Source organism: Oncorhynchus gorbuscha, linkage group LG19 (genome assembly GCF_021184085.1).
Source record: "Oncorhynchus gorbuscha isolate QuinsamMale2020 ecotype Even-year linkage group LG19, OgorEven_v1.0, whole genome shotgun sequence".
NCBI classification, from domain to species: domain Eukaryota; kingdom Metazoa; phylum Chordata; class Actinopteri; order Salmoniformes; family Salmonidae; genus Oncorhynchus; species Oncorhynchus gorbuscha.
The window spans coordinates 13,089,225-13,105,523 of NC_060191.1; the positions used below are offsets into that span (position 1 = coordinate 13,089,225).

Consider the following 16,299-nt stretch of genomic DNA (forward strand, 5'->3'; position numbering starts at 1 on the left):
CTCATAAAAACAAAAACAGTTGGAAATGTGTTTCAAATATGAGAGTGTACACTTGGTTAGGCTAGTGACAAAAATGCTATCTAAATGGAATCTAATTCTAATGCTAGTCGATGCTTTGTTGTTGCGGCTTCTGCACGTGTGCACAGTCTGAATCTACAAGGACAGGCGCAGCGGATTTGACATGCAAATCTCCTGAAAAGCTTTTATTCAGTTCCATCATTTGCAGTGCAGACAACATCCAGACTGACAACATCTAGACTGACGACACCCGGACTGACGACATTCAGACGGACAATATTCAGACTGACAACATTCAGACTGACAACACCCAGACAGACAACACCCAGACCAGATCAGACGTTTTTAAAAGGTGAAAATACTGAGCAGGAGAAGTCAAATCAGGTGATGATGAAACACTAAGGTACCTTACCACTCGGGAAGTGGTCCAAGGCAGATTAAAGGACATGTCATATTCATATGAGGTTCATCACATTTATTGGTTTTATTAAAGAGGTTCTTGGGCAGACATGCTGTGCACCTGTTCATAGTGAAATGGTGTAATAGACTTATTGGCAGTCTCATATGGGTTACACGTTGAATAAGAATACCTCAAATGCTTTCACATGTACAGGGCCGACCCAGACAGGACAGCCTGTCACAATTGATTTGAAATACATAGCATACTTTACATTGCCATCATGCCAGTCTGTTTGTGCCATAATGCCATGTCACTCAGTGACATGCCAAACATGACAGTATTTGGAGTTGTCAAGAACACCAACAGATCTGGGAGCAGGCTATACTTTATAATCATGTTTAATTGTATTGAAGAAGTTCTCGTTGAACAATGAAACCCATTGAGTCATAAAAACGACAGAACCATTTAGGTGCTCAGATTTGGACAGGACAGTGGACACCCTGCCTTCCCTGGAGGAATGTATGTGTACATTAAAACAACATGGTCTTGACAAACCCCTCCACATTCCTAGCATGTTTCCCAAAGAAAGTTGGCTGGGGAACAGAGCAGTTCCCTGCCTGTGCTTTAAAACCTTTGACATCCGGAAGGGGAGATCATGTTTGTACCATGTCATAAGCCTCATTTCATAGCTCTGCTCATTCTATTCAGATAAGATCAGTGGTGCTTGATACCAGTGGAGATTTTAGCATGGAAATCTTGGTGGAGCAAACTCCCCCAATTCTTTTCAGATGCATGCCAGCAAAGCCACTACACAACAGAACACTAAAAAAGCCTTGTCTGTCAGTGAAACAGTTAATTCAGCCTTATTTACTGCTATTAACTGACTTTCTTAAACAAATGTAGTTTCTACTGACAATTGAGATTTACAAACTATGGCATGAGGAAACGATGAGCGGATAAGAGGCCATCCTTAATTTTGATTAAGACATTAAGGAGCGAGCTAAGTCGTACGTCATCAATATAACTATTTGTTCAGCACTTTTGAAATGTACAGCGACAGAATTCAGAACATGGGCCGTTCTTACAGTTGTCTCCCTGTACACCAAGTCAGAACCATAGGATAAATGAAGGGGGCAAATAAGCAGACAATGAAAGCTCTTACAATATTCGATGATGACAATTTTAACCCTGATTCAGATGACCATCCTACGCATGCAAGATTACGGAGACATAATTTATAGATCGGCAGGTGAGGGTGCTCTTGAGCGGCTAGATGTTCTTTACCATTTGGCCATCAGATTTGCCACCAATGCTCCTTATAGGACACATCACTACACTCTATACTCCTCTGTAAACTGGTAATCTCTGTATACCCGTTGCAAGACCCACTGCTTGATGCTTATTTATAAAAAATTGTATACATTTTTTTTTTTTATTCTTCATTGTACCCACCCTTTGCCAAGATGACAGCTTTGCCCACTCTTGACATTCTATCAAACATAACGCTGCAGAATGTTGTGATAGCCATGCTGGTTAAGTGTGCCTTGAATTCTAAATAAATCCCTGACAGTCACCAGCAAGGCACCCCCACACCATCCCACCTCCTTCTCCATGCATGTGGAGAAGATCCTTTCACCTACTTTGCATCTCACAAAGACAAATCTCCAATTTGGACACATCAGACCAAAGGACAGATTTCCACCGGTCTAATATCGATTGCTTGTGTTTCTTGGCCCTTGCAAGTCTCTTCTTCTTATTGGTGTTCTTTAGTAGTTGTTTCTTTACAACAATTTGACAATAAAGTCCTGATTCACATAGTCTCCTCTGAACAGTTGATGTTGAGATCTGACTGTTACTTGAACTCTGTGAAGCATTTATTTGGGCTGCAATCTGAGGTGCAATAAATTCTAATGAACTTATCCTCTTCAGCAGAGGTAACTCTGGGTCTTCCTTTCCTGTGGTGGTCCTCAAGAGAGCCAGTTTCATCATAGCGCTTGATGGTTTTTGCGACTGCACTTGAGAAACTTTCAAAGTACTTGAAATGTTCCGCATTGACTGACCTTCATTTCTTTTAAAGTAATGGACTGTTGTTTCTCTTTGCTTATTTGAGCTGTTCTTGCCATAATATGGACTTGGTCTTTTACCAAAAAGGGCTATCTTCTGTATACCACTCCTACCTTGTCACAACACAACCGATTGGCTCAAACGCATTAAGAAGGAGTGAAATTACACTGATTAATTTTTAAGATGGCACACCTGTTAGTTGAAATGCATTCCAGGTGGCTACCTCATGAAGCTGGTTGAGAGAATGCCAACAGTGTGCAAAGCTGTCATTAAGGCAAAGGGTGGCTAGTTTGAAGAATCTATGATCTAAAATATGTTTTGATTTGTTTAACACTTGTTTGGTTACAACATGATTCCATATTTGTTATTTCATAGTTTTGATGTAGAAAATAAGAAAAAATTAAGAAAAATCCTTCATTGATTAGGTGTGCTCAACCTTTTGAATGGTACTGTCTATACACTACCATTCAAAAGTTTGGGGTTACTTTTTTGGTCCATTAAAATAACATCAAATTGATCATAAATACAGTGTAGACATTGTTAATGTTGTAAATGACTACTGTAGCTGGAAACGGCAGGTGTTTTAATTAAATATCTACATAAGCATCCCGAGGCCCATTATCACCAACCATCACTCCTGTGTTCCAATGTCTGTGTTCCTATGTTATTTTAATGGACAAAAAATTGCTTTTCCTTCACCAACAAGGACATTTCTAAGTGACCCCAAACTTTTGAACAGTATGGTATATATATAAATATATTTGTTGTTTGTTAGCTAAACCGGTGGGGCTCAAAACAGGTGCTTGATACTGCCATCAGACATATCAGAGAATCCAGCTGTTATACACTCAGAATACAGCTGTTATACACTCAGAATACAGCTGTTATACACTCAGAATAGAGCTGTTATGCACTCGCATTCGCTGACATAATTGGCCGTTTGAACTCAGCTTTGTTTCATGTTTAATTCTCCAGGTCCTCGGTAATCAAGGTTCTCAGTGGAGATTTGCACCACCAAGGGAAACTAGGTGGGGGAAACAGTTGTCTTTGGAGTTGACGCAGAAAATATCAAATGTAAACTGGCATCTGTGCATTTGTTTAATCCAATAAATGTATGACTCCATGTCTAACCAATCATTTGGAGATGCCAAATGACTCATCATGTCCTTTGGTAATGAAAATGAAGAGAAATTATATTAACAGGTGTAGGCCTAATATCAAGTTCTACACCTCTCAGAAAGCATTACAGCTTGTGATGAAAACATTTTTTTGCATAAAGTTTCAATAGATTCTAACGGTTTCCTACTTGGGCTAGGCCTACTTCCCAAACATCCCTTCACAACACCCAACACTACAATGAAATGTTCAAATAATCAAATAATATTTTTTAAACAAAGGATATTTGGAAGACATTCCTGATCGTATTTGATATTATTAGGTTATTATTAGGTTATTATTATGTTATTTGCATCATTGGCTAAGAGATATTTTTGATAAATCAACAATAGCCAAACTAATTGTGGTAGGCTAAATGCCACAGTATTGTAAGCCATCATACTTTCACTCATTGTGAGTTACTTTTATCTGAACAGCGGACTCCCTGGGCTATGAACCCTGCGCAAAGAATTTTTATGTATTTTTGTATTCGAGCGACACTAAAGCATGATTGATAGATCATTGGCAAATCACAGAATCCCATGTTCTTATTTGGCCAATCGTTGCGTATCCTGGGCGGGGTTTTTAGCTCTGCTGGAGTGTTTTTTTCTTCCCTCTCGCAAACCGGAGAGAGAGAATCCCAAAAATGACAACCAGATTGCAGGGGAGCAGAGCAGAGAGTGAGTGAGAGAGAGAGAGACTGGGAGAAAGAAAGAACTCAAAAACCCGTTCAGTTTCAGAGAGAGAACAGAGAATATCAACCAGCGCATGTTTTATTTTACAGCTTCATGCTCGGCATCTTGTGGCAAATTCCGACTTTAGAAATGTAGTTGGATACAAAGAAAACCTGAGAAGAATACACCAATGTGTTTTTGAAAACAAAAGCGTTAGCATAAACGTTTCCTGTTTCTTGACATCGTAGTAGAACGGAGACCCCTTGGTTTGAACTCTGCGCTCCTCTCCTGTTTTGTGAAGATCACTGTCTGCTGCAGTCCAACCATCAAGATGTGTGACCTGATGCCAGCTTCGCAACCTGCTGAAAAAATCGGCAAAATGAAAAAGTTGCGAAGAACTTTGTCAGAGAGCTTCAGTCGCATAGGTGAGTAGCCCACCCCTACTGTAGCGGTTATAGTGAAACAATGCATAGCCTATCGCAGTACTAACGGTTATGGTGCTGCTGTAGCCTAGGGAACTAAATTATTCTAATAATGTCCACCCCAGCTAGTCGGGACGATAGCGGAATTTCACTATTATAAAAAGCTTTACACAAAAAAAAGCGGTGGTTTCACACTGGTGTCAATCACTTTTACAACATTACGATGATGCATTATGGCAATAACTGTCATTGTGTTGCTGCCATTCAACACATTGTTACACTGTGACCGTAAATTATATTAACCAGATTGCATTCTAAATACTAATATGATATTAGCTATGTGAATATTGTAAATGGCTAGTTAATGTTGAGTGTTATCATTACTGTCATATAAAACATCAGGTAATTGCCGATGTGCTTATTGTACAACTGGAAGAAGCTTGCTATCCAAATGGCCCGCGTGCGTAAACTCAGGCATCTAAGCAGGTACACACACTGCATCTCTCTCTCTCTCTCTCTCTCTCTCTCTCTCTCTCTCTCTCTCTCTCTCTCTCTCTCTCTCTCTCTCTCTCTCTCTGTGTCTCTCTCTCTGTCTCTCTCTCTCTCTCTCTCTCTCTCTCTCTCTCTCTCTCTCTCTCTCTCTCTCTCTCTCTCTCTCTCTCTCTCTCTCTCTCTCTCTCTCTCTCTCTCTCTCTCTCTCTCGCTCTCTCTCATCCCAGTGTTGGTCTATACGGTTTGGTGCATTAAAGGCTCACCACTAATCACTCCCTATGTAGACGACTGCTATATATTATCTCCCCCCAAATTAACGGCTCAGATGCAACAAGACGAGGAAACATTTACCAATATGAGGCCGCATGAAAAAAAGGTCGGCATTGACTTTTCTGCTGCATGGATTGTCCTTGTCCATATTGGTCACTGATGCTGCTGATATCTGTATCAGCGCATCAACGTGGTGCACTGCACTATATAGGCATTGATTGATCACTCACTGTCTGTCTGTGTTTCACAGACGGTTTAAGTTTATCATTTTAAAAGACTAATTGATCATTGGAAAACCATTTTGCAAGACTCGTTGAGTATCTGAAGCATCAGCATTTGTGGATTTGATTACAGGCTCAAAATGGACAGAAACAAAGCACTGTCTTCTGAAACTCGTCAGTCTATTCTTGTTCTGAGAAATGAAGGTTTTTCCATGTGAGAACTGGCCAAGAAACTGAATATCTCAAATAACGCTGTGAACTACTCCCTTCACAGGACAGCGCAGATTTGCTCTAACCAGAATAGAAAGAGGAGTGGGAGGCCCCGATGCACAACTGAGAAAGAGGACAAGAACATTAGAGTGTCTAGTTTGAGAAACAGATGCCTCACAAGTCCTCAACTCCTCCTCCCCTTCAACTGGCAGGTCCATTAAATAGTACTCGTAAAACACCAGTCTCAACTAGAGGTTGACCGATTAATCGGAATGGCCGATTAATTAGGGCCGATTTCAAGTTTTCATAACAATCGAAAATCGGTATTTTTGGGCGCCTTTATTTAATCTTTATTTAACTAAGCAAGTCAGTTAAGAATACATTCTTATTTTCAATGACGGCCTAGGAACAGTGGGTTAACTGCTTTGTTCAGGGGCAGAATGACAGATTTTCACCTTGTCAGCTCGGGGGATCCAATCTTGCAACCTTAGCTAGTCCAACGCAATAACGACCTGCCTCTCAACGGCCTGCATGTTGCTGTTTCGAGCCCAGGGAGGAGCGAGGAGAGGGACGGAAGCTATACTGTTACACTGACAATACTAAAGTGCCTATAAGAACATCCAATAGGCAAAGGTTAATGAAATACAAATGGTATAGAGGGAAATAGTCCTATAATTCCTATAATAACTACAACCTAAAACTTCTTACCTGGGAATATTGAAGACTCATGTTAAAAGAAACCACCAGCTTTCATATGTTCTCATGTTCTGAGCAAGGAACTGAAAGTTAGCTTTCTTACATGGCACATATTTTACATGGAACATATTGCACTGTTACTTTCTTCTCCAACACTTTGTTTTTGCATTATTTAAACCAAATTGAACATGTTTCATTATTTACTTAAGGCTAAATTGATTTTATTGATGTATGATATTAAGTTAAAATAAGTGTTCATTCAGTATTGTTGTAAATTGTCATTACAAATAAAAAATATAAAAAATATCCGATTAATCGGTATCAGCTTTTATGGTCCTCCAATAATCAGTATTGGCGTTGAAAAATCATAATGGCTCGACCTCTAGTCTCAAAGTCAACAGAGAAGAGGTGAATACGGGATGTTGGCCTTCTAGGCAGAGTTCCTCTGTCCACTGTCTGTGTTCTTTTGCCCATCTTAATCTTCAGAGATATGGCTTTTTCTTTGCAACTCTGCCTAGAAGGCCAGAATCTCGGAGTCGCCTCTTCACTGTTGATGTTGAGACTGGTGTTTTGCAAGAACTTTATAATGAAGCTGCCAGCTACAATAATTCTAGCTGGCATGATTGTAGCTGTAGCTACAATCAAGCTACAAGCATGGTCTAATTTGATGTGAACCTTGATTGTAGGCTATTTATCCTACTTTGCTATTCCAGGCTATGCTTCTACCTTGCATGTCAATTGCTAACTGTGCTAAGCTCCTGTACAGTAGGATATGCAAACTCACAACTCTATGCTTGTATTTTGACTGTTACTGTGTATTTACAGTACATCGCTAAGACAATGCAGCCTTCTGACCTGAGCTGAGGTTAGCTGGGATGAGACTGTTGGCCTACTTCAGGGATCATCTAGATTCAGCTACGGGCTGATTTTTTCTTGAGCAGATGGTCAGGGGCCCGGAACATAATTACAAATCATTTGTAGACTGCAAATTGACTAAAATATAAGAATTTCAAACCTTGCTTACATTTGTACAAGGTCGCATACACTGTATATCTCTGTATTTTGTTTGGGAATACTTTGCAACCGATTTCCCAAATTAAAATCACTCTTTTATGTCCAACAATAATAACAATAATAAAAAAATAATAATAATTTTATTCAAAAATATAAAATCACCCATGGACCACCAGTTGTGGAACCCTGGCCTACTGTATATGTCAATATATAGAAAACACGTTTTATTTAACCTTTATTTAACCTTTATATGTTACTTTGTCACCATAAATAATAACTTGCTTCACTGTTGAATAATGAATATATATATATCCCACATGGATGAAACATTGCATCGTTTGTTGTCTTCGTTTGGAAAGAGAATGGCATGCATTTTATTTTAGCTTGTTCCTCTGCTTACAAATTCACATTCATCCCATAAGCATGGAATGCAAATGTGGCCTGAGTGATTTAAGGGGGTTAGTTTAGTTGTAGCTTCAAGGGGGGTATGTTCCATGTAGGATATAAAGGAAAGCAGTAGAAGTTATGGGCTGATTTGGGTTTCTGAAATGTGAGAGTATTTGTTTATTTGTTCTTTACTTTCGAGTGAAGTTGAGCAAAAACGGTCTCCCCGTTTGTCTCCCTTTATGTTGTACGACTCCCACACAGTTCTTTCCTTGATGATCACAAATGCATGCAGTTGATGTAGAGGCCATTCTTTCTTTTCTAGGCTCCTCCTTACCATGGTATAACACAGTGACTTGTAGACAGATGATATCATTTACAGTATCTTATATTTATGTTCTAGAATACGGGTCCATGTTTAGTTCTGTTTCGGAAATGTTCAATATGTCAGACTTATATGTGAAGGAGTGTTCTAACTAAATAACAACGCTACAGAGTCTTGTGTATTGACTCAAGTCCCCATTCACTGTAGTTGTAATGATCCTGCAGTGTTTTCTACATTGAGGAAATTCTCCTCTCATTTATGTGTCTCTGTTCTATGATGAGAAAGATGCAATTCTTTGGCTCTGTGTCTAGATGACTCTGCCTCAAAACAATGAGGACATGAATAAGTCATTTTACCTCAAGGCCAAACAAAACACCGTTACTCCCATCTGTAACTTCCCCTGTCTCATTGTAACAGATTAGTTGTGATACCCTGTAAGGGTGCGTGTTGGTGGCAGGGAAGTCAGGCGCAGGAGATCGAACTTGGTATAAAACGGAGCAGTTTAATAAGTGCTCACAAACTCTGAAAAACCAAAATATACAAAATCATACAAGTGGGTACAAAACCCGTCGCACACCAGAACATAACTTGCACAATGCTTACAAACAAACAGTCACCGACAAGGACAATGAGGGGGAACAGAGGGTTAAATACACAACATGCAATGAATGGGATTGGAACCAGGTGTGATACAAGACAAGACAAAACCAATGGAAAATGAAAAGAGGATCAGCGATGGCTGATCAGTGACGCCGACCGCCGAACACGGCCCGAATAACGAGAGAGACCAACTTCGGCGGAAGTCGTGACATACCCTCCAATCAGATAATTATGATTGACTTTGTTATGAGAACTTTGTAATTGAAAAGATATTTACTAGGCTATGTTACCAAAAAGCATTTTTCAGCACTTCTTCCCAGACAATGTGGATTGGTTTGTCTTTCACAGTTAAAAACAATGCTGAAGATAAGATCTGGTTGGCACTGAATGTACCATACAGTACATCTAGCTGTCAAGGCGGAAACAATCACACCGGCAACACAGTGTTGTTTACCTTCCTCATAAAAAAAAGAATGGAGCTGTCCAGTGCAATCACTATGACTTCCTGTGATTATAGTTATAGTGGAGAGAGAAGACGAGAGCTCCTCAGTCACAACAATGGGCTGCTACTGTTGTGTTGATCTTTCCCTGCCACACCTGGGTTCAAATATTGTTTGAAATCTTTCAAATGTACTTTTAGTGTTTGCTTAAGCCTGCCTAGAATGCCATTTGGGTGGGGTGTGCACTTTTGGGACTATTCTATTGGTTCTGGTGCACCAGGCAAGATCGATCAAGCACAGCTAAAGTATATTTAAAGATTTCAAATACTATTTGAAGTGAACCCAGGTGTGTTCCCAGCCATTCACTAGTCTACTAATGATGATGCAGTTTCTGAAAGGTCTGTCTAATAAAGCACAAACAAACTCTTCTTCTCAATGCTGCCATTGTCGGATCATGTTGATTGACCTCGAACTGTCTGCCTGAGTGTCTGCCTTAATGAAGGAAGCAAAATGAATCTATATCACATGAATAGGAAATCAGGACACAATTACAGGGCTGTGTGTGTGTGTGTGTGTGTGTGTGTGTGTGTGTGTGTGTGTGTGTGTGTGTGTGTGTGTGTGTGTGTGTGTGTGTGTGTGTGTGTGTGTGTGTGTGTGTGTGTGTGTGTGTGTGTGTGTGTGTGTGTGTGTGTGTGTGTGTGTGTGTGTGTGTGTGTTTGCGTGTGTGTATGTGTATGTGTGTGTGTATGTGTGTGTGTATGGGTCATGAGTGAATGCACACTGTGGTTGTAGTCACTGTGTTTGTTCCCTGTTCAAAAGACGTCAATGTGAGCCTGATTTTCTTTCCCCCTCTATTTTCAGCTTTCAAGAAAGAGGACAGTGGCTTTGATGAGGTGAGTTCAAAACCAATGACATTTGGACAGCTGGTGAAATGATTGGCACATTATTCAGTGCAATACAACAATATTTGATGTTAATATCTATTGTGTTTATTGTGTGTTATTATGTATTGAATTCATAGACAGACAATACTGTGGTGGTACTGTATGCAGTTCAGTAGTTTATTTCTATGAACAGACATTAGATAGGGTTTGTAATGTATTCATGTTTACTGCATCAGGGCTGTCCTATCATCTCAGTAGTCCCAGTCCTCTGGGCCAGTGTTTGCCATTAGGAAGCCAACCAGACACATTATTCTGTGGACAGAGAAACTAACATCAGAATGATGAAAGTATTAGAGAATGTTTTCCCAATGTATAACAATGCTGCATGTGTGTGTGTGTCAAATCAAATCCAATTTTATTTGTCACATACACATGGTTAGCAGATGTTAATGCAAGTGTAGTGAAATGCTTGTGCTTCTAGTTCCGACAATGCAGTAATAACCAACAAGTAATCTAACTAACAATTCCAAAACTACTGTCTTATACACAGTGTAAGGGGATAACGAATATGTACATAAAGATATATGAATGAGTGATGGCACAGAGCAGCATAGGCAAGATGCAGTAGATGGTATCGAGTACAGTATATACATATGAGATGAGTATGTAAACAAAGTGGCATAGTTAAAGTGGCTAGTGATACATGTATTACATAAGGATGCAGTAGATGATATAGAGTACAGTATATACGTATGCATATGAGATGGATAATGTAGGGTATGTAACATTATATAAGGTAGCATTGTTTAAAGTGGCTAGTGAAATATTTTACATCATTTCCCGTCAATTCCCATTATTAAAGTGGCTGGAGTTGAGTCAGTGTCAGTGGTGTCAGTGTGTTGGCAGCAGCCACTCAATGTTAGTGGTGGCTGTTTAACAGTCTGATGGCCTTGAGATAGAAGCTGTGTTTCAGTCTCTCGGTCCCAGTTTTGATGCACCTGTACTGACCTCGCCTTCTGGATGATAGCGGGGTGAACAGGCAGTGGCTCGGGTGGTTGTTGTCCTTGATGATCTTTATGGCCTTCCTGTAACATCGGGTGGTGTAGGTGTCCTGGAGGGCAGGTAGTTTGCCCCCGGTGATGCGTTATGCAGACCTCACTACCCTCTGGAGAGCCTTACGGTTGTGGGCGGAGCAGTTGCCGTACCAGGTGGTGATACAGCCCGCCAGGATGCTCTCGATTGTGCATCTGTAGAAGTTTGTGAGTGCTTTTGGTGACAAGCCGAATTTCTTCAGCCTCCTGAGGTTGAAGAGGCGCTGCTGCGCCTTCTTCACGATGCTGTCTGTGTGAGTGGACCAATTCAGTTTGTCTGTGATGTGTATGCCGAGGAACTTAAAACTTGCTGCCCTCTCCACTACTGTTCCATCGATATGGATAGGGGGGTGTTCCCTCTGCTGTTTCCTGAAGTCCACAATCATCTCCTTAGTTTTGTTGACTTTGAGTGTGAGGTTATTTTCCTGACACCTCACTCCGAGGGCCCTCACCTCCTCCCTGTAGGCCGTCTCGTCGTTGTTGGTAATCAAGCCTACCACTGTTGTGTCGTCCGCAAACTTGATGATTGAGTTGGAGGTGTGCGTGGCCACGCAGTCGTGGGTGAACAGGGAGTACAGGAGAGGGCTCAGAACGCACCCTTGTGGGGCCCTAGTGTTGAGGATCAGCGGGGTGGAGATGTTGGTGCCTACCCTCACAACCTGGGGGCGGCCCGTCAGGAAGTCCAGTACCCAGTTGCACAGGGCGGGGTCGAGACCCAGGGTCTTGAGCTTGATGACGAGCTTGGAGGGCACTATGGTGTTGAATGCCGAGCTGTAGTCGATGAACAGCATTCCAGTGTGCAGTGTGGTTGAGATTGCATCGTCTGTGGACCTATTTGGGCGATAAGCAAATTGGAGTGGGTCTACGGTGTCAGGTAGGGTGGAGGTGATATGGTCCTTGACTAGTCTCTCAAAGCACTTCATGATGACGGAAGTGAGTGCTACGGGGCGGTAGTCGTTTAGCTCAGTTACCTTAGCTTTCTTGGGAACAGGAACAATGGTGGCCCTCTTGAAACATGTGGGAACAGCAGACTGGTATAGGGATTGATTGAATATGTCCGTAAACACACCGGCCAGCTGGTCTGCGCATGCTCTGAGGGCGCGGCTCGGGATGCCGTCTGGGCCTGCAGCCTCGCGAGGGTTAACACATTTAAATGTCTTACTCACCTCGGCTGCAGTGAAGGAGAGTCCGCAAGTTTTCATTGCAGGCCGTGTCAGTGGCACTGTATTGTCCTCAAAGCGGGCAAAAAAAGTTATTTAGTCTGCCTGGGAGCAAGACATCCTGGTCCGTGACTGGGCTGGTTTTCTTCTTGTAGTCCGTGATTGACTGTAGACCCTGCCACATACCTCTTGTGTCTGAGCCGTTGAATTGAGATTCTACTTTGTCTCTGTACTGACACTTAGCTTGTTTGATAGCCTTGCGGAGGGAATAGCTGCACTGTTTGTATTCGGTCATGTTACCAGTCACCTTGCCCTGATTAAAAGCAGTGGTTCGCGCTTTCAGTTTCACGCGAATGCTGCCATCAATCCACGGTTTCTGGTTAGGAAATGTTTTAATCGTTGCTATGGGAATGACATCTTCAACGCACGTTCTAATGAACTCGCACACCGAATCAGCGTATTCGTCAATGTTGTTATCTGACGCAATACGAAACCTATGTGTGTGTGTGTGTGTGTGTGTGTGTGTGTGTGTGTGTGTGTGTGTGTGTGTGTGTGTGTGTGTGTGTGTGTGTGTGTGTGTGTGTGTGTGTGTGTGTGTGTGTGTGTGTGTGTGTGTGTGTGTGTGTGTGTGTGTGTGTGTGTGTGTGTGTGTGTGTGTGTTGATGAGGATGCCGATAAGATCGTAGACACTAGGATGTAAATGTTAAATACGTTGGCAGGGAAATTCTGCTTGCTTGCTCTTTTGAGTTGAAGTAACATAGATTTTCTTCCCAAGCCCTCAATGCGGTGCTTTAGATTGGTATCTAAAGAGATGTCCTTGGTGAAAGATAAGGCTTAACTCCTGTGGTCTCTAAGCCTTTCCCGTTTCCAGTTGGAAATTCAAGTACACAAGGTGTAGAGAGACTGAGGAGACAGCAGCCAGTGTGAATGTTTGCTGATCTTGCTTTGGTTAATGATAACCTTATCTGTTCAGCTTATGAAGGCGGTTGGCACAGACAAACCAGGGATTGCATTAACTATCTGAACAGCTCTACACAACACAATTTTGCCACAAATTCCCCAGTTTTTGCCGTCCCAGATCGGGTTGAAACCCTATGAACTGAATAATTTCCTATTATCGTTATTATTTCATATTAAGTTCATATTCTGCGCCTCCGGCTTTTTAAAAATGTTTCCGCACATAATAATGTGCACACTTCTAAAACAATTGTTTGCGTGTCAGCATTTTTTTCCTACGACAACCCGAGAAATGCAGGGCAGGATAAACTAGGGAATCATTGTGTAATGTGAGAAGCCAAGTCCTGGGGTTCAGGATGGAAGGAAGGAAAGATTTGGGACAAGGAAATCATGAAATGTGACCACGTTCAAGTTGTTAAGATTTTAGAAGTGGTGTAGTGTAAAATCTCTGGGGATGTCCCCTCCTCCCATGTCCCTGGATTCCTGCCTAGCCCTACACAGATTATAAGAGTGATGGGCAATTACTCTTTGCTGCTCTCTTTCTCTCTCTCTCTCTCTCTCTCTCTCTCTCTCTCTCTCTCTCTCTCTCTCTCTCTCTCTCTCTCTCTCTCTCTCTCTCTCTCTCTGTCTCTCTCTGTCTCTCTCTGTCTCTCTCTGTCTCTCTCTGTCTCTCCCTGTCTCTCCCTGTCTGTCTCTGTCTGTCTCTCTCTGTCTCTCTGTCTCTCCCTGTCTGTCTCTGTCTCTCTCTCTCTGTCTCTCTCTGTCTCTCTCTGTCTCTCCCTGTCTCTCCCTGTCTGTCTCTGTCTCTCTCTCTCTGTCTCTCTCTGTCTCTCTCTGTCTCTCCCTGTCTCTCCCTGTCTGTCTCTGTCTGTCTCTCTCTGTCTCTCTCTGTCTCTCTGACCGGATAGGACACATTTTGCAGAGAGTTGGTCCGTATGCTAGTTTGCATCATTGCAGAAAATGGAAGAAAACCTGGGGGGAAAACTGTTTTGTCAGAAATGTGCTCAATACACAATCCAACATACCTATTTTGATGGAGATTTTTATCAGCAATTTCCTGTCCATCCTCACTACCTACAACACTATTGGCGCTCCCCCCAAGGCATTTGGTTGATTTGACGTGTAGCGAGGCGTCACTGAGTTACGTCTGGTCTCCACCCCATTTTGCTATTTAGGAAAGACTGGTTCTCGACCCAGCCCTGGGTACTTGGACTCTAAGAGGATACAATACACGTTTCTTCAGTAAAAAGGCAGGTGCTGCTGATAAAAGTGCCATCGTCATCTAAGCAGAGGACATGTACAGTATGTGTAGCCCATTTATCTGACGCTGTCTGGCATGTCATACTTTGTTTTGGCCAGACAGCATCAGATACATGGGCTACATATAGTAACACAGAGGGCTGCTGTTTCGCTCGGATGCTTTCGCCGGGGAGATAGTTTCAGCCTCTTGCGAATTGAAGGAAAGTTGGCGGGTGCACAGTGCACTGTTCGGATGCTGGAATTATTTGGGATGAACGTGCGAAGATAACCTACTTTTGAAGTGATTATTTGACAATCAGATAAAAACATGACTGGTTGTGTTCATGGCACATCAAAAGGTAATACAGACTGGCCTCTGACGGGGGCCTCCAAATCACTTAGCCCACCCCTGGCTCTGACTAAGCTAGCTCTCTCTCTCTCTCTCTCTCAATTTAAGGACTTTATTGGCATGGGAAACATATGATAACATTTCCAAAGGTGAACTAGACAATAAACAACATTTTTTTTTAACTATACAAATTTACAGTAAATATTACACTCACAAAAGTTCCAAAAGAATAAAGACATTACAAATGTCATATTATGTGCACATAGTTAAATCACAAAAGGGAAATAAATAAACATAAATATGGGTTGTATTTACAATTGTGTTTGTTCTTCACTGGTTGCCCTTTTCTTGTCGCAACAGGTCGGAAATCTTGCTGCTGTGATGGCACACTGTGGTATTTCACTCAGTAGATATGGGAGTTTATCAAAATTGGGTTTGTTTTCTAATTATTTGAGGATCTGTGTAATCAGAGGGAAATATGTGTCTCTAATATGGTCATACATTTGGCAGGAGGTTAGGAAGTGCAGCTCAGTTTCCACCTCATTTTGTGGGCAGTGAGCACATAGCTTATCTTCTCTGGAGACCCAGGTCTGCCTTTGGCTGCCTTTCTCAATAGCAAGGCTATGCTCACTGAGTCTGTACATAGTGAAAGCTTTCCTTAAGTTTGGGTCAGTCACAGTGGTCAGGTATTTTGCTATTTTTCTACTGTGTACTCTCTGTTTAGGTCCAAATAGCATTCTAGTTTGCTCAGTTTTTTTGTTAATTTTTCCAATGTGTCAAATAATTATCTTTTTGTTTTCTCATGATTTGGTTGGGTCTAATTGTGTTGCTGTCCTGGGGCTCTGTGGGGTCTGTTTGTGTTTGTGAACAGAGCCCCAGGACCAGCTTGCTTCGGGGACTCTTCTCCAGGTTCATCTCTCTGTAGGTGATGGCTTTGCTATGGAAGGTTTGGAAATCGCTTCCTTTTAGGTGGTTGTAGAATTGAATGTCTCTTTTCTGGATTTTGTATTATTATTATGGCATTATTTGGTCTCACTCTCTCTCTCTTTATTTCTCTCTTGCTCTCCTCTCCCCCTTTCTCTTTCCCACTGTCCCTTTTCTCTCTCACTCTCCGTCTCTCACTCGCTCACTCTCTTGTAATCTGCAGTCTCAGCTCTGTGGTTGCACTGAGTAAGTGATTATGCCCATTTTAAGACTTTGTCATCACTGGGGCTTTGCACAAGTCATTATTTGT

The 16,299-nt window shown here is 41.8% G+C and overlaps 1 protein-coding gene across 1 annotated transcript in view; it reads left to right on the plus strand.

Moving 5' to 3' along the window:
- Positions 1-4,276: 4,276 nt before the first annotated feature.
- The window catches only part of LOC124005584 (cyclin-dependent kinase 14-like), a 274,642-nt gene continuing 262,619 nt past the window's right edge, over positions 4,277-16,299 (plus strand). Inside the window, exons 1-2 of the mRNA XM_046314981.1 lie at positions 4,277-4,736; positions 10,247-10,278. Coding sequence (XP_046170937.1) covers positions 4,643-4,736; positions 10,247-10,278 — 126 coding nt within the window. The 5' untranslated portion in view covers positions 4,277-4,642. The remainder of the gene's footprint in view (positions 4,737-10,246; positions 10,279-16,299) is intronic.